We start from the raw sequence: 18,899 nt of genomic DNA, 5'->3' as shown, positions 1-18,899 counted from the left end.
ACACACAACACCCCATAATGACAACGTGAAAAAAGTTTACTTGAGGTTTTTGCAAATTTATTAAAAATAAAAAATCTGAGAAATCCCATGTACATAAGTATTCACAGCCTTTGCCGTGAAGCTTGAAATTGAGCTCGGGTGCATCCTGATTCCCCTGATCATCCTTGAGATGTTTCTGCAGCTTCATTGGAGTCCATCTGTGGTAAATTCAGTTGACTGGGCATGATTTGGAAAGGCACACACCTGTCTATAGAAGGTCCCACAGTTGACAGTTCATGTCAGAGCACAAACCAAGCATGAAGTCAAAGGAATTGTCTGTAGACCTCCGAGACAGGATTGTCTCAAGGCACAAATCTGGGGAAGGTTACAGAAAAATTTCTGCTGCTTTGAAGGTCCCAATGAACACAGTGGCCTCCATCATGTGTAAGTGGAAGAAGTTCGAAACCACCAGGACTCTTCCTAGAGCTGGCCGGCCATCTAAACTGAGCGATCGTGGGAGAAGGGCCTTAGTCAGGGAGGTGACCAAGAACCCAATGGTCACTCTGTCAGAGCTCCAGAAGTCCTCTGGAGAGAGGAGAACCTTCCAGAAGGACAACCATCTCTGCAGCAATCCACCAATCAGGCCTGTATGGTAGCGTGGCCAGACGGAAGCCACTCCTTAGTAAAAGGCACATGGCAGGCCACCTGGAGTTTGCCAAAAGGCACCTGAAGGACTCTCAGACCATGAAAAAGAAAATTCTCTGGTGTGATGAGACAAAGATTGAACTCTTTGGTGTGAATGCCAGGCATCACGTTTGGAGGAAACCTGGCACCATCCCTACAGTGAAGCATGGTGGTGGCAGCATCATGCTGTGGGGATGTTTTTCAGCGGCAGGAACTGGAAGACTAGTCAGGATAAAGGGAAAGATGACTGCAGCCATGTACAGAGACATCCTGGATGAAAACCTGCTCCAGAGCGCTCTTGACCTCAGATTGGGGCGACGGTTCATCTTTCAGCAGGACAACGACCCTAAGCACACAGCCAAGATATCAAAGGAGTGGCTTCAGGACAATTCTGTGAATGTCCTTGAGTGGCCCAGCCAGAGCCCAGACTTGAATCTGATTGAACATCTCTGGAGAGATCTTAAAATGGCTGAGCACCGACGCTTCCCATCCAACCTGATGGAGCTTGAGAGGTGCTGCAAAGAGGAATGGGCCAAACTGGCCAAGGATAGGTGTGCCAAGCTTGTGGCATCATATTCAAAAAGACTTGAGGCTGGAATTGCTGCCAAAGGTGCATCGACAAAGTATTGAGCAAAGGCTGTGAATACTTATGGACATGGGATTTCTCAGTTTTTTTATTTTTAATAAATTTGCAAAAACCTCAAGTAAACTTTTTTCACGTTGTCATTATGGGGTGTTGGGTGTAGAATTCTGAGGAAAACAATGAATTTAATCCATTTTGGAATAAGGCTGTAACATAACAAAATGTGGAAAAAGTGATGTGCTGTGAATACTTTCTGGATGCACTGTATTTTAGTGCTTGAAAGGTGATGGTTCCGGTACTCCTAGTGACCAGTAATATGTCTACTTTACCATTAAGGGCAGAGAAAAGCACTTCCTATATGTGTGTACAGGGCATGAAATAACAATTCAGGCCATGATTAGATTTATCGTCAGATGTGTTGAAGTCGCAGTGCATAAAATTCTTTGCACTGCATCCAATTGGTGAAGCTGTAATATTTTATTCTTTGAAAAATGTATCCATGCAATTGATTTTGATAAATTTAACAGAATTTTCCTGCATTTCCTCACTCTGTGTGTTTTGTTTCAGGTATATTGTATTCTACTGCCCTGGAGATCTTGCTTACAAATGCTTTACATTTCAGCCATTACGTCTTGTCCTAGCCGGTATGAAAGAGGTGACAAGGACATGGAAAGTGGTTGGCGGGGTGACACAAGGCCAGAAATACTATAAAGACGGATGGCTGGCAATTATTGCTGTTGGATGGTCCAGAGGTAATGGTTCTGTTTTACTCTTTAAAGAATTCTGCTGATTCTCGCTTACTTTTCAATCACTGAACTAATCAATCAGTTAATTGTTTGCATTTAGGATGGTAATTTTCTTATCATGTAAAGTTTTAACTAGCAGCAACTGATATTATTTACAGTATTTGCTAACAATGACACTCACTCTCTTTTACAGTCATGTGAAAAAGTAAGTATACCCCATGGAAATAGTAGACAATTTCATCATATGTGAACAGGCAAATATTAGATCTTCATGTAAAAATTGCTTATGGATGAAGATGATATACAGCACGGAAAATTAGAATTGAATGTGTCAACGTTTTTCTCAGTAAGTATATTTCTAATGGGGCTGTTGACAAGAAATTTTCACCAGATGTCGGTGACAACCCAAGTAATCCACACGTACAAAGAAATCAAAACATATAAGTCTGTAAATTAAGTGATGTGTAATAAAGTGGAATAAGTGTTGAACACGCTTACTGAAATTTATTTAATACTTAGTAGAAAAGCCTTTGTTGGTAATGACAGCTTCCAGACGGCTCCTGTATGGAGAAACAAGTCGCATGCTCTGCTCAGGTATGATTTCAGCCCATTCTTCCTCACAAACTGCCTTCAAATCTTGAAGGTTCCGGGGTCCTCTTCTGTGAACTCTGATCTTCTGTTCCTTCCATCGATTTTCAATGGGATTCAAGTCGGCTGATTGACTGGGCTATTCTAGCAGCTTTATTTTCTTTCTCTGAAACCAACTGAGAGTTTCCTTGGCTGTGTGTTTCTTGCTGAAATGTCGCCCCTCGTTTCATCTTCAGCATCCTGGAAGATGGCAGCAGATTCTGATCAAGAATGTCCCTCTACATTTCTCCATTCATCCTTCCTTCTATTCTATGAAGTCTGGCATTACCATATGCTGATAAACAGCCCCACACCAAGATGTTCCCACCTCCACACTTCACTGTTGGTGTGGTGTTTTTGGGGTGATGTGCAGCGCCATTTCTCCTCCAAACATGGTATGTGCAATGACATCCAAAGAGTTCCATTTTGGTCTCCTCTGACCAGACTCTATTCTCCCAGTATTTCATTGGCTTGTCCAAATGTTGTGCAGCAAACTTTCAGCGTGCTTTTTCTTCAACAGTGGAGTCTTGCGTGGTGAGCGTGCATAGAGGCCATGGCGGTTGAGGTCATTACTTACTGTTTTCTTTGAAACAACTGAACCTGCTAATTCCAGGCCTTTCTGAAGCTCTCGGCGAGTGGTCCTTGGCTCTTAGACGACTCTTCTGATTATTCTTTGGACAGAAATCTTGCGAGGAGCACCTGATAGTGGCCAGTTTATGGTGAAATGATGTTCTTTCCACTTGCGGATTACAGCCCCAATGGTGCTCACTGGAACATTCAGAAGTTTAGAAGTACGTCTGTCACCAATGCCATCAGTAAGGTTGTGAAGGTCTTGAGAGAGCTCTGTGCTTTTACCCATCATGAGATGCTTCTCGTGTGACACCTTGGGAATGAGAAACCTTTTTATAGGCCATCGATTAGGATTAAACCAGCGGATATTCATTTGCACTGATAGGGGGCTATCAGGATTGCTTTCTAAATGCTGACGGATTTCAGCTGCTTTCTGTGCCTTTTTTGCACCTCCTTTTCTTCATATGTTCAATACTTTTTCCCTGTTTCATTACACTTTATTACACGTAACTTAATTTATGGACTTATTTGTTTTGATTTTTTTTGTATCTGTGGATTACTTGGGTTGTTACCGACATCTGGTGAAAATTTCATGTCAATAGTCCCATTAGAAATATATTTAGTGAGAAAAACGTTTAAGTGTTCGATACTTATTTTCCCCGCTGTATTTATCAACAATGACACTCACTCTCTTTTACAGTCATGTGAAAAACTAAGTATACCCGATGGAAGTAGTTGACTCTTTCATCATATTTGAACAGGCAAACATTAGACCTTCATGCAAAAATTGCTTATAGATCAAGGTGATATACCTAAATGAAATTACAAGGAAAAATTTCCTTTACAGTTATGTCTTAAACAAAAATATCAATAGATGTAATGGTCTGCTAGGGAAAGGTAAGCCCATCCTTGGTCTCAGAATCTGGTATTGCCCCCTTTTGCAGAAATGACTACTTGTAGGCATTTTGCACAACTACCCACCAGTCTCTGATGTCAATACAGTGACATTTTGGACCACTCCTCCACACAAAAATCCTTCATTTGCAAGATGTTTGTGGGTTTTCTTGCATGTTCTGCCCACAACATTTGAATGGGATTCAAATCAGAGTTTATCATTTGGCCTGTCCATAGCCCTCCATTTCTTCTTTTGGAGCCATTCCTTGCTGGTTTCAGTAGTATGCTTTAGATAATTATCGTTTTGAAGGTCCATTTCCCGTTTGACTTTCGGATAGATGTTGTATTATCGTAGTATTTCCCTCTACTTACCCTTTACCTGTTTTCTCAAGGGTAAATGTTCTCGTCAGGTTTGTTATCGGGTTGGTCTACTGTTGCACTTTAAAATGAACACACATACACAGACCCTAACCACTACAGGCCCCATGAATGACACACACACGCTGATTAACCCTTAGTACTATAAACCACACATCAGCCTGTCACTCTCTCAGCACTTCAAGAGACTTACTTTTTATCGGCACGAACAACATACGATGTTTTAGTGATATCTCAGACCTAAATATTACTTTTGGTCTACATACATTAAACATACAAAGACTCAGCACTCTTGACTATAGGCCATTTATCAGCCAAGAATACCTTCTTCTTATCGTACTGTCCCTTCTTTCGAGCGGCACCCTCACTCTCAGCCTTATAAACCTTGCAGCACAGAAATAATGGCAAAAAATCTGGCTACACCAGGTGCTCAAAGAAATCTGACTTATTAATTCAATCACTCTAGACATTAAGACAAAGCATAGAAAGTTAAAAGCAACATGGTATTTATTACCAGAATAATAATACCACTGGAACAAAGAATAATAGAAAAAAGGTACTGATAGGAAAGTCTGACTATATATAGTCTTTACGAAAAGCTTGCGAAAAAGTTACAGATGACAAGGATGAATGTCCCAGGGAGGCGTTTGATTTAGCAATTGATGTTCATGATGCCTTTCTGACGACCAATGCCGTCTTCGTCTGTTCCTCTTCTTCTCCTTCTTCTTCTCCTCCTTTTCTCTTTGCTGCTTCTCCTTCCTCCTCCTCTCCCAAACCAAGGCATATTTATTATGAAATGTCATACCTTGGTTTCACAACACATTCACCTGATTGGCTGGCTGTCAATGTGATTGATGAATTTTGCTCAAACTCTTTTCCAGATAATCAAGTTCTTTGATATTGCCTCAGTTTAAGTTATCCCAAATGTCCATCCATAAAGTAATCAATAGCCAGGGGTGTCAGCACAGCATCCTTTCCCAGGTTATAAAGTAATTGAACCACCAGAAATGTCTTCCTTTCAATGTTGGAAACGGCTGTTTTAAAAGTGAGGTGTGAGAAAACCTGCTTTGATTTGTCTTAAAATTTAGTTCATCTGTTGTTTTATCTTGATCAAAATATAATGGAAAATTAAACTAAAATGTACAGATTTTATACACCATAACAGATGCTCTCACATTCTCCTTAAGCATTTTGATATGATGCAGAATTCATAGTTGACTCAGTTACTGCAAGCTGCTCAGGTCCTGTGGCATTAAAGCAACCCCAAACCACAACATTTCCACCATTGTGCTTCACTGCTGGTTTAAGGTTCTTCTCCTAAAATGGTGTCAGTTTGTGTCAAACATGTCAACTGTTATTATGGCCAAACATCTCTATCTTTGACTCATCTGCCCAGAGCACATTGTTGCAGAAGGCTTGCTCTTTGCCTAGATGTTCAATGTTAAACTCTAGTCTTGGTCTCATATTCTTGTTGGACAGCAAAGGCTTTTTTTTCTGGCACACCTTGAATGCAGATCCGATCTGTGCAATCTTTTTCTGATTGTAGGTACATGCAATTTGACTCAAGAGTTCCCTGCAGATGGCAGAATGAAATTTTGGGATTCTTGGTGACTTCTTTTTATATCATACAGTCAACTCTTGGGCTAAATATGCTGGGTCATCCAGCCCTGAGCAAATTAGCAGTCATTTATAGTCTACGTTACTTGTAGGTGTTAATCCTTACAGTGGAGTGATTGATTTTGGATAATCTGGAGATCTTTTTAAATCCCCATGCAGTGGTATAGACATCCACAAGCTTCTTTCTGAGGGCTTTAGAGAGCTCTTTTGATCTTTTGCATGATGACACCACACTCCTAAATAGCAAAGAGAATGCCAGACCCTTGGTATGTGCAGTTTAAATAAGACAGGGTCCACCTGCAAACTCCCTACAGAGGTTTTAATCATTGGCAGCTCATCTGGAACACCTGATTCTAATTTTATGATTTTGAAGTGGTGACATAAATAGGCATGGACTTACTTTTTCCACAAGACAAATTTTCATTTTTGTTCATTTAGATGATGAATACACCATGTCAAGTTTATGTGTGATTTGTTCAAGTTTCACTTTTATCAGTAGGCACTGTTTGTGTGAAAATCTAAAGTCAACAGTTTTCTTGGGGTGTTCTTACTTTTTCACATGACTGTAAGTGTTTGAGTCCCAATCATTCTTAAATGACTAGTGTACAGTCATATGAAAAAGTTTGGGAACCCCTCTTAATTCTTTGGATTTTTGTTTCTCATTGGCTGAGTTTTCAAAGTAGTAACTTCCTTTTAATATCTGACATGCCTTATGGACACAGTAGTATTTCAGCAGTGACATTAAGTTTATTGGATTAACAGAAAATATGCATCATAACAAAATTAGACAGGTGCATAAATGTGGGCACCCCAACAGAGATATGACATCAATACTTAGTTGAGCCTCCTTTTGCAAATCTAACAGACGCCTCTAGACGCTGTCCTCCTATAGCCTTGGATGAGCGTCTGGATTCTGGATGGAGGTATTGTTCACCATTCTTCATACAAAATCTCTCCAGTTCAGTTAAATGTGATGGCTGCCGAGCCTGGACAGCCTGCTTCAAATCATCCCATAGATTTTCGATGATATTCAAGTCAGGGGACTGTGACGGCCATTCCAGAACATTGTACTTCTCCCTCTGCATGAATGCCTTTGTAGATTTCGAACTGTGTTTTGGGTCATTGTCTTGTTGGAATATCCAACCCCTGCGTAACTTCAACTTTGTGACTGATCCTTGAACATTATCTTGAAGAATTTGCTGATATCGGGTTGAATTCATCCGACACTCGACTTTAACAAGGGCCCCAGTCCCTGAACTAGTCACACAGCCCCACAGCATGATGGAACCTCCACCAAATTTGACAGCAGGTAGCAGGTGTTTATCTTGGAATGCCGTGTTCTTCTTCAGCCATGCAAAGCGCTTTTTGTTCTGACCAAATAACTCCATTTTTGTCTTGTCAGTCCAAAGCACTTTGTTCCAAAATTAATCTGGCTTGTCTAAATGAGCATTGGCATACAACAAGCGACTCTGTTTGTGGCATGAGTGCAGAAAGGGCTTCTTTCTCTTCACCCTGCCATACAGATGTTCTTTGTGCAAATTGTGCTGAATTGTAGGACGATGTACAGATACACCATCTGCAGCAAGATGTTCTTGCAGGTCTTTGGAGGTGATCTGTGGGTTGTCTGTCACCATTCTCACAATCCTGCTCATATGTCGCTCTTGTATTTTTCTTGGCCTGCCAGACCTGCTGGGTTTAACAGCAACTGTGCCTGTGGCCTTCCATTTCCTGATTCCATTCCTTACAGTTGAAACTGAAACAGAAGAATATACAAATGCCCACCCCCAAACCATAGCGACTCCCAACACACACACAGCACACGAACATCCTAAAATATTAGGTTAACAAATAGGATTTTTATGTTTATTCCCCCCACCATAATTCATTGTACTTTGGCACAAACACATTTTTTTACTTTGATTGAGATCTGAAACCAAATATTTCAAGCTACAACACTAAATGACTAATCTTAAGTTGCTTGAAAGACAAAATTTGACATTGAATGAACAACATCAATGTTATACCTTTTTCAGTGTAGACTGAAGATAAATTAAACCATTGATAAATAGTGTAATGCACAGAAATTTACCCGTACAAACAGTTTATACACAATTTTTACTCTGTCTATGCTTCATAAATGAAAGTCAAGATATTTAATAATACAGACTGTAAAAAAGACTAATATGTTTCCATTTCATTGCTATGCAGGTGCTGGAGGTGGGCTGTTGGCTAACTTTGAGCAACTTGTGAGAGGAATTTGGAAACCTGAAACCAACGAGTTGCTAAAAATGACGTAGTAAGAAATTTTAGCATTAATATCCTGAACTAATAAATGTATTCTGAACACAGAGTTTTCTAATGCAATAGCAAGGTTTGCACGTGTGTATGTATGTATGTATGTACAGTATGTGTAAATATATATATATAGGATTGTATGTCTCTCTCGCTTGCTCGCGCTCTCTCTCTCTCGCTCGCTCGCTGCACAGGGAATGCACAAGGAGAGACTGAACACGTGCGGAAATCATCGGCACGTCCAAACCGGAAGGGAAACCCGAGTGTGTGGTCGTGAACAGATGCAAAAGTTTGGCAAACATTTTGGTCGTAACCCGATTTGTACGTGGTCCGAGACGTTTGTGACCCGAGGTTCCACTGTGTGTGTGTGTGTGTGTATATGTGTATATATATATATATATATATATATATATATATATATATATATATATATATATATATATATATATATATATATATATATATATAATGTATAATATATAGCTACAAACTTATTTAGAAATTCTATTTTTTTTTTTCTAAACCAAATATTTAACAGAACAAATAGCAATACAGGTTGCTAGGATGAAATTTTGGTTGTAATGTGGTTTGGAGTCTTTTTTGCTGTATTAATGTTTTTGTACAGTATCTTTACTAAACTATGATCACGATAGTTGGGATTCGCTGGTTTTACACACAGAACAAAACTTGCTTGGAAAACTGAAACATTAAAACAGTGGTTCTTAAACTTTTTTTTTTGGTCACATGCTTTATGGACATTTAGCAGAGAAGCGAGCAAGAAACGCGATGATAATGATGATAGAACTTTAATTGTCCCCTTTGGGGCATTTGGCTTTCTATGAAGCTCTTAAAATAAATGAATGTATACATAGATAAATATATATACACACACACATTCTGGTATGAACACACAGTACAATGGCTAAAACGAAAGAACATTTAAAAAAGAAAAATTTTAAAAAGAAACACATCCTTGCACAAGAAAATAGTACCAAGAATCTGTGATAAAATGTATTATTTCCAGTTTACTTTACTTGTCACTGAAGTTCAGAAGGCACATTTTGTTAAATCAAATCCTTTGCTACTTCAAAGTGGAAACATTAAGTAAGTTTTAAGGATTGTTTTCACTATGGGATCCAAGTACTCATAAGCTCCATTATAAAACGCAAGAGAGGGCTAGTTATTTTTTAAAATGTATAAAATACACATCACTTTGAAATGCAATTTCATTGGTCACAGTAACGTATACCATGATTGTTGTGGAGGAATATGTGCTCAATATGTTTATTCAGGATTTACATTCTGCTCTGTTAACTTTAAATCCTATCACTACAAAAATATATGTTGTTGTTTAACAGTAAGTAATGGACTGGGTTTTATATGTTAAATAGTTTCACACTAGTTATTTTATTTAAGTTTTATCCAAATCTGTATTTTTATAGGTAAAATATTTCCTTATCACATCCTACCCACCACTGCAGAAAGGGCAAAATGCTCTCCCAGCTCAGGCCTTGTTTCTCTGGGTGTGAGGTACCTGGAGTTGTATTGGGTAAATAATATATCGTTATTTGGAACACATGCATGTCATGTGTGTTCCGCGTCTACAAAGATCTATGTAAGTGTAGGATGACAGGAAGTGCAAGAAATGTTGAATACATACCTAAAAGACCAACTTTTTTCATGTTTTAGTACTAACGACAAAATTTTGACATGAAGTCTATAATGTGTGAAGACTGAAGTCCAAGTATCAAATCAGCATTTTCACAAAAGGTACAAATATAACAGAACAAGTGCGCTTATCGACATATTTACAAAACAAAAGACGCTGACGGAGAGGTGCGAACGGATTTAAGGTGGGCCGGGATTATGAATTTTTTCGTAGGTTTTGGTAATTCTAGTGTATAATATAAGTTGTTTTTCAGTTTATCCTTTTAATCATTGTATTTACTTTTTCTGCTGAACACGTTCAGAACTGCTATATAACATAACTTTGTGTTTTCTCCAGTGCCACCAAAGTGACCTTGATTGGATCCGTGCTTTTCACTTTTCAGCAACGAGGAAGCCTTCCACTTGCCAAGCATCATTTCATGTTGATTTATTCTGTGTTTCTCGTTGTTTTAAAGGTAAAAGTGTTTATTGTTTGTTTGCCTTTTATCCTTTGAAAGGGGATGTGATAAGAAGCTTTCAGTAAATATTCAGACCCCTTCGCTGTTTTACACATTTTGTTATGTTACAGCCTGGTACTTAAATCATTTTAATGAATGTTTTCCTCTCATCAAGTATCACTCAGTACCCCAGAATATGTGGAATAATAATTTTAGAGTAACATAGCATTCATCTTAAAGTAACTGCATAAAGGGTTAATAATGTCGGAAACGAGATAACGAGATGTACACTGATATATAAGATTTGGTTTGGGAAAAATACTGAGATGGTCAAGTCAATAAAGAAGAACGGCTGATATAATATACAAAATTCACTGAAGGATGACTAAGAAATCGGCAGATTTACTATAAGCAACAAGAATGGACAATTGTTACATGCACAGAAATTTCAAGTGTGGTGGCTCATCTCAAAAGGTATAAGAAGAACCAGAATATAATATAATTGACTTTTATTTTATATACTAGGGGGCTTCTCCCCCTGCACGCTTCGCTTGCTCACCCTCGGGGGCAAAATGTTTTGGTGACCTCAGAGATCAACCTTACCAAGACCATCACTTCTCTTTAATTTCAGATATTGTGTGATGGGCACAGGGGAGCTGGTCATGTGGTGGCTTGTTTAGTGTCTCATTATTGTTTGGCTGCTAATTAAAGAAAAAGAAACAACTATGGGGCCTGAGTCAAGTTAATTAAAAGAAGTAATCAGCAGCAAAAACTGGTCACTAATTAAGAAGATGGTAAGAATGAAAACCTGCAGCCACTTGTGGCACTCCAGGCCTGGAGTTTGCTACCCCTGCACTAAGGCTAATTTAGTACCACAAGTCCACCTCACCTAACCTTTCTACTGTGGAGGAAACTGGAGGACTACCTGACTAATAAAAATCAAAACTCTATACTGTATTTGTCCCCGATTGGAATGGGAAGCAACGTCATCAGGTTCAGGCAGAATTTCCCGTGTTTGGTCTTGCGTGTGTCCTTATAAAAACCAAGATCCAGGCCTTTAATGACCTCTTAGGCACAGCCATCAGCAGTGTGTCTGCAGAGAGAGTGTCGACCTCCTCGAGAGGTTTAGTTACCTTGGCAGTGACATTCAGTTCCCTGGTGACTCTTCCTATGAAGTCAGTAGACGGATTGGGAGAGCAGGGGGGGGGGGGTCATGAGGTCGCTGGAAAGGGGCGTGTGGCACTCCAGATATCTCTGCAAAAGGACGAAGGTCCAAGTCTTTAGAGTCCTGGTGCTTCCTGTCTTGCTATATGGTTTCGAGACATGGACGCTATCCAGTGGCCTTGGACGAAGACTGGGCTCCTTCACTACTGTGTCTCTTCAGAGTATCCTTGGGTAACGCTGGTTTGACTTTGTGTTGCTCATGGAGTCCCGAATGAGGCACATGACCTACATTGTGAGGGAGCGTCAGTTACGGCACTTACAGCCATGTAGCGTGATTACCCGAGGGTGATCCAGCTCGTAAGATCCACATTGTTGGGGACCCGAGTGGCTGGACCAGACCAAGGGGTCACCTATGTAAAACCTGGCTGCAGCAGATAGAGGGTCATTTCTGGAGGGTGGGCCTGGACCATGTGTCTGCCTTGGGGGTTGCCAACTGGGATCCCGAGCTGTTTCGTCGTGTAGTGGGTGCGGCAACGCACTGTACCAGTGCCTGCTCCCCAACTTGACTTGACTTGACTTGCTGAGAAAAACAAACCTTTGAACCGAAGACAGGACTCTTCTTCAGGGGGGAAAAAAGTCTGCCTAAATCTTGTTTTTCCCATTCTGTTTAATGTGACACAATTATTTATTTATTTATCTGTCTGTTTATTTATTTATTTATCCCCCCAGGTCAGAATGATGATTGGTGGTCCCAGCATGTCTCCATTTTCTGCATTTGAGACGCTCTTATTCTCCTCATTATTTGGGTGGCAGAAGCAGGCAAGCGAGAAAGGAACCTCAGCTTTGACTGCTGGGAAAATGTCTCCCACAAGTTCTAGTGCAGCTTCAGCTAATGATGTCAAAGAATCGGAGGAGAGATGTCCTGATCCAACATTGCCAGACACAAACGCCAATATTCTTGAAACTGAAAGAAAGAAGTCCTCCATCTCCGAAGAGGAGGATAAAAACGACAATATAGTAAGCAAGAAAAAAGACTGAAATTTGCAGAGTTTCATTTTAAATATTCAGTCAGAGATTATATTGAATGTTTCTAAATATTCTATTTTCTTATGGTGATTGGTTTCGTTTAGATTATATCGAAGGACTTTTTTGGAATTGCAGCCTATTTGAAACAGATCTTTCTGTTCCTTTTTGAAGTTGTATAAAGATTTTTATTAACACTGGTGTAATTATTTATAAATAATTTTCAAACACTATTTTTAAAGTTTGCACTGATTAAAAGGTAATAAAATATATAATAAAATATGTGTAGGTTTAGCCGTATTTGTATGATAATCTATGGAAAAACCTCTTACAATCGCAATTTCATGAACATGAGAAATGACCGCGAGTGGAAAAGCGGGGCTTCCCTTTGATTAAAATGAGGTTAGAAATGGTGGAGGGGGCATCGTGCATCACTGTGGCCAGAGGGGAGGCAGCCCCCCGCCATGTGCTTGTGACCCAGCAACAGCCAAGTCATCCACAATCTTACAGTAAGCATACATGAAAGTTCTACACGCGGCCGCTACAGCTCTGTGATGTCACGTTGACCTTGCAAAGCATCATGGGGCTCTGGGAAAAAGAATGTTTCGCTAAATCGCCAGCATATTTTCCACAAAAATATTCAGCGAACAAGGTTACATCAGTGAATATGGCATATTCACAGTAAAAAACACTATCAACACCAGTAGCTACGTTATATGACCAAAACTTTGTGGACGCCTCACCATCACACCTATTAAATTTGGAGATTGTAGGACATTCTGTTTTTCCACAACCCACAGGTATTACTATGGAGTCGGTCCCCTTTTGTGGCTCTAACAGCCCCTACTCTTGGAATGTGTGTGTGGGAATTTGTGCCCATTCGGCCAAAAGAGAGCATTTGTGAGGTCAGTTGGGATGAGAAGAGAAGGCTCATAATCATCCATCCATCCATTTTCCAACCCGCTGAATCCGAACACAGGGTCACGGGGGGTCTGCTAGAGCCAATCCCAGCCAACACAGGGCACAAGGCAGGAACCAATCCCGGGCAGGGTGCCAACCCACCGCAGGTATATATATATAGAGATCTATACAGTGGACCGAGTGTTCCGAACCTCCCACAGCAACACTTACTTAACCTTTTCATAATAAGAAAGGGTTGTATAATGTGCATAATTTACCAAAACACCAATAATTTTTCTAATGTACTAACCAAAAAGTTATAAAAAGTGCCTAGCCTACCAGAAACAACAATTTCATACTGTACTCACCATTTAAGTTGACATCTTTGGGCTGCAGGAAGGGAGGAGGAGGAGAATGAAATGGAAGGTGGTTATTGTTTGGAAGGAGCCTCCTTATGCAAATCTTTTCTTTTTAAGATTGTCGAGATGGTGGATTTCGACATGCTGTACATATTAGCGAGATCGGACACACGTACACCACTCTCACATTTCCGCACAATTTTCTTCTTCGTTTCGATTGTGATCACTTTCTTTACTTTCGTTACCTTCTCTTCCTTCCTTAGCAATTATCGAAAAAAATTATATAAATCACTACACTGACCGAAATTCCGTCCACAAACACATGTATCTGGGCTCCGACTGACGCTTACAAACGCTCTCGGCTGTTTGATTACAATCGCACAAGTGGATACACGTGACCGCATTCGGGTCGTAACGCAAGACGTTGGTCGTTAATTCAAAACAAAAATTTTGGTCGTAAACCAAGTTGTTCGCATGTCAGGCCGGTCGTATATCAAGGGTCGACTGTATATAGGATATATAGATATAGATATAGTAAAAAAGCACAAAGAAGCTCATAAAGGGTCTGGGGCACCCGAAGGCATTGGATTGGTTTAGAAATGTGACACCGCCCCTTACTTTGAGCTCCGCCTTCACAAGGTGTTGGATTGGTTTAAAACGGTGACACCGCCTCCTACCTTGAGCTCCGCCTTCATGAGGCGTTGGATTGGTTTAGAAAGTTGACACTCAGGGAGCCTTCTAATGGTTCCCACCCAGTTTTAAGCACAATTCACTCCCGCTTGTCTCCAAGTGTATATTTCTCACGTCTGGCTTCAGAGAGGCTAGCTTAGCCCTGAAAACTGCTGTCCTGTCAGATTCACTGTATTCTAATAAAAAAATACAGAAATAGAGGAGCATAATAAATTCATTCCACTTGGAAAATGATTCTATCAAAACTGAAATATCTTTAACAATCCCCAACTTTGGCTAATTTACACATTTTCTTGCTTGTTGGAAGGGGTAGCGGAGATCATTCTGTACTGGGATTTCAATGTCCTGCCAGGTTGATTAGCAATCCTTCGCTGTCCTGTTGTGCTTCGGTCTTCCTGCCTTCAGGCTGAAACTTTTTCTCGCTTACATTTCAATCATCTGGCATTCATGTATCGCGCCTGTCATTGAGCAGGTCCTGCACGGATTTTGTCACATCTGTCAATCATCAGGTGCATCGGCTTGGGACTGCTTGTACCTGATTATGCAGTTAATTCAGAAAAACTATATATATTTTTTTTTTTTTACAATTTGTAGAAAAGATTTTAATAAAACAAAAGTTTACCCCTTTGCACGCTTTTCAGAATATAGTCCCGAATTTTAGTTTAGTTCTTTACTGTTCGAGGGTCTCAAAAGCCCTCATTCTCTTTTGCACTTATTCTGATCAAAGCAAAAACACATACACTGCATATGGATCTCAGTAATGACAATCCAATACAACTGGTGTATTAACAAATCTACATTTACTGGATATGTACGCTGTAGTTAGCATCATCTCTACTTGAATTATAACTGAGAATTGTTCACAGCGCTCTACGCCTCCACTCACTGCCATCAACAGTTTCATCATCAACATTGAATCAAAAATGCAACATCAGCATATAGAAGGACCGCTCAGTTGGACTGAAATCGAGTGACTGGTTTGGCCATTCAAGAATTTTCCATTGTTTAGCTTTGATAACCTCCTGTGTCACCTCAGCAGTACAGTGGAACCTTGGGTCACGACTGTAATTCGTTCCAAAACTCGAAATGACTTTGATTTATGCGCGGACTATTCCAGTTCGGCGCGAAGACGATTCTTCATGTCATCAGTTGGTCCGGGATTTTTCGGGTGATTTTCTGTGTAATAAACTTAATAAGTTATAGCGTAATGAAAATTGCATAATTAGATCTGGACTACCCTATACTGTACAGGAAGAGACTGAACACGTGCAGAAATCATTGGCGCGTACGAACTGGAAGGGAAACGAAATAGAGCACAAAGAGTTCACAGCGAATGCACAGGGAGAGACTGAACACGTGCGGAAATCATCGGCGCGTATGAACTGGAAGGGAAACGAAATAGAGCACAAAGAGTTCACAGCGAATGCACAGGGAGAGACTGAACACGTGCGGAAATCATTGGCACGTACAAACCAGAAGGGAAACTGGCTTGTTCGTCACCAGAGTGTGTGGTCGTGAACAGACGTTTTGGTCGTAACCCGATTTGTACGTGTTCAGAGACATTCGTGACCCGAGGTTCCACTGTATCTTTTGGCTCATTATGTTGTTGTAGGATGAAGTGCCGTCCCCTGAGTTTGGAGACCTTTACTGGACTTTGAGCAGATCAGATATTTCTTCACACCTCCGAATTCATTGTGCCGTCACATCATCCGTGACGAGAAGTGTGCCAGGACCTGTGACAGCCATACATGCCCAAGTCATAACACCCCCAGCACCGCCATGTTCAACAGATGAGGTAGTCTGCTTTGGACAACATTTCCTTGTTGTCTCCACGCTTTGCTCTTTGCCTTCACTCTGATGAGGTCCATCTTTGTCTCGTTGGTCCACAAGACCTTTTCCTAGAATTATGTCACAAACTGTAATCTGGCCATCCTGTTTTTGTGGTCTCCATCTTGCAGTGTGGCCTCCTCTGTGTTTCTGTTCATGATGTCTTCTGCTGATAGTCGGCTGTGACACACACATCGGTCCCCTCAAGTCTGTTTCTGGTCTGTCAGACAGGTATTGGGGGCTTTTTCTTGACCACAGTGAGGATTTTTCTGTCCTCAGCAGTGGAGGTCTTCCTTGGCCTTCCAGCCCCTTCGTGATGTTCTTTCTTCTTCATGATATTCCAGACAGTTGATTTCCATCATCCTAAGGTGTCACTGATGCCTCTGATGGTTTAGTTCTTATTCTCCCACCTCATGATGGCTTCATTGACTTTCACTGGCACAGCTCTTGTACAGACTCCAAAGGGGTAGAAGTGAGCCGAGGTGTCTTATGAAGCCATGAAACCCACCTGAGGAATCACAAACACCTGTGACGCCATTTGTCCCTAACATTATGGTGCCCTGAAATGGGGGGATTGTGTAGAAAAAGTGGTGTGACTGAAACGTCTGCAAATCCCCTTAAATGAAAGTCTGCAGTGTGACGTCGTTGATGTTGAATCAGGCAGGGTTTCCCGTATTTGGCCTGCAGAGATAACACAAGTGGGTTTAGTGCCCCCTGCCACCCCCTGGCAAGGCGGATAATTGCCTCCACTTGGTCCACTCAGTTCTTTCCTAATCACATGTGTGTAACACCTTCTACAACAGGGGTGTCGAACTCCAGGCCTGGAGGGCCACAGTGGCTGCAGGTTTTCATTCTTGCCATCTTCTTCATTAGTGACCACTTTTTGCTGCTGATTACTTCTTTTAATTAACTCAGGCCCCATAGTTGTTTCTTTTTCCTTAATTATCGGCCAAACAATAATGAGACACAAAACAGGCCACCATGTGTCCAGCTCACCTGTGCCCATCACAAAATATCTGAAAATAAAGAAAGGTGAAGATCTCGGTAAGACTGATTTCCGAGGTCACCAAACCATCATGACGGCTTTCTTAGAAAAAGCAGAAAAATGACAGTTTTGGAAACGTCTGCTGTGGCAGAATGTGAGCAGCAACAAGACATGGAATTAAATAACGGGTTTAATTAACAGCAAGAATCGACTTCTCATTAAGAAACTGGTTGGAGTGAAATTGGTTGAAGTTTGAAGCCTCAGTTTAGCTGGTCATCTGTTGGCTCGTTTCACGTCTCATTTCTGTTTGGCTGCCATTTAATGAAGAAAGGAATCAATTCAGAGGACAGAATCCTTAAAAACAAGTTTATTAAAATGAAGGGAAAAGAAGTTAATCAGTAGTGAAAACTGATCATTGATTAGGAAAAGGGTGAGAACGAAAACCTGCAGCCACTGCACTGCGGCCCACCAGGCATGGAGTTCAACACCCCTGCTCTGCAATACCAGCGCTTGCCTTCTACTGAACTTTTCAGATGACTCCTCCATCATAGATTGTATTAATAATGGAGATGAGTCAGAGTAGTGGAAGGTTGTGGTCTTGTGGTGAAGGCTGAGCTGCCTGGAACTCAACATCAGCAGGACAAAAGAACTGGTGGTGGATTTCCGATGTGCTAAGGACCCTCTGAGACCAGTCACCATCCAGGGGGAGGACGTAGAAGGGGTACAGAGCTACACGTACCAGCAAACTGGACTGGTCTGACAACACAGTGGCGCTGGAAAAGGAGGACCAGAGCAGACTGGACTTTCTGAGGTGACTCAGGTCTTTTGATGTGGGCATCAAGCTGCTAGAAACTTAAAGAAAAAAAAAGCAGTATATTTCCTCAGTCCATGGAGAGGACCACAATGCACTCCTAGAGTAATGAACACTTTGTACTTCTGGAAACATAATGCCCTCTTTTGTCTTTCCATTCCATTCTCATAATCTAATAAACCTGAACTTGAGCGTGGACTGCTCTAACAACACCCAACATGACGTTTTATTGTCTATGCATTGCACAGCATTCTCCACCAGGGGGCATCGAGCATAAGGATTGCTCCTGTTTTCAATGCCACTTGATCTACAGCTGAATGAAGTTTGACGGAGGCAGCCAAAGGCCTGCTGTATTCTCTCCTTTCTCTGATTAGAATGGGAGCTGCCAACCAACAATGTGAAAGCACTGATTGCTGTTTTAAAAAAAAAAAAAAAAGAAAGAAAAAATGAAATGAAAGTCGCTCTTCGATTCACGCTCGCTCTCCTGATTTCCTTTCAGTAGGAAGCACAGAAATCTACAATGCCTTTTTTTTTATTTTTTACAGTAGGAAGCCACACGCGTGTGATTGAAATGTCGGCTTCCATGCTTTGCAGATCACTTATATGCTGTTGTTCTGAAACTACGGCGCGTACGGCGCGTACTGCACATTGCAGACAGAGCAATA

At 40.9% G+C, this 18,899-nt stretch overlaps 1 protein-coding gene across 1 annotated transcript in view; it reads left to right on the top strand.

Moving 5' to 3' along the window:
* The window catches only part of tmem38b (transmembrane protein 38B), a 44,762-nt gene extending 32,021 nt beyond the window's left edge, over positions 1–12,741 (top strand). The window contains exons 3-6 of the mRNA XM_028805057.2: positions 1,814–1,998; positions 8,287–8,374; positions 10,376–10,493; positions 12,369–12,741. Coding sequence (XP_028660890.1) covers positions 1,814–1,998; positions 8,287–8,374; positions 10,376–10,493; positions 12,369–12,677 — 700 coding nt within the window. The 3' untranslated portion in view covers positions 12,678–12,741. The remainder of the gene's footprint in view (positions 1–1,813; positions 1,999–8,286; positions 8,375–10,375; positions 10,494–12,368) is intronic.
* The last annotated feature ends 6,158 nt before the right edge of the window (positions 12,742–18,899 follow it).

This window comes from Erpetoichthys calabaricus, chromosome 7 (genome assembly GCF_900747795.2).
Source record: "Erpetoichthys calabaricus chromosome 7, fErpCal1.3, whole genome shotgun sequence".
Lineage (NCBI taxonomy): Eukaryota > Metazoa > Chordata > Cladistia > Polypteriformes > Polypteridae > Erpetoichthys > Erpetoichthys calabaricus.
This window is presented reverse-complemented; position numbering and strand designations above follow the sequence as displayed.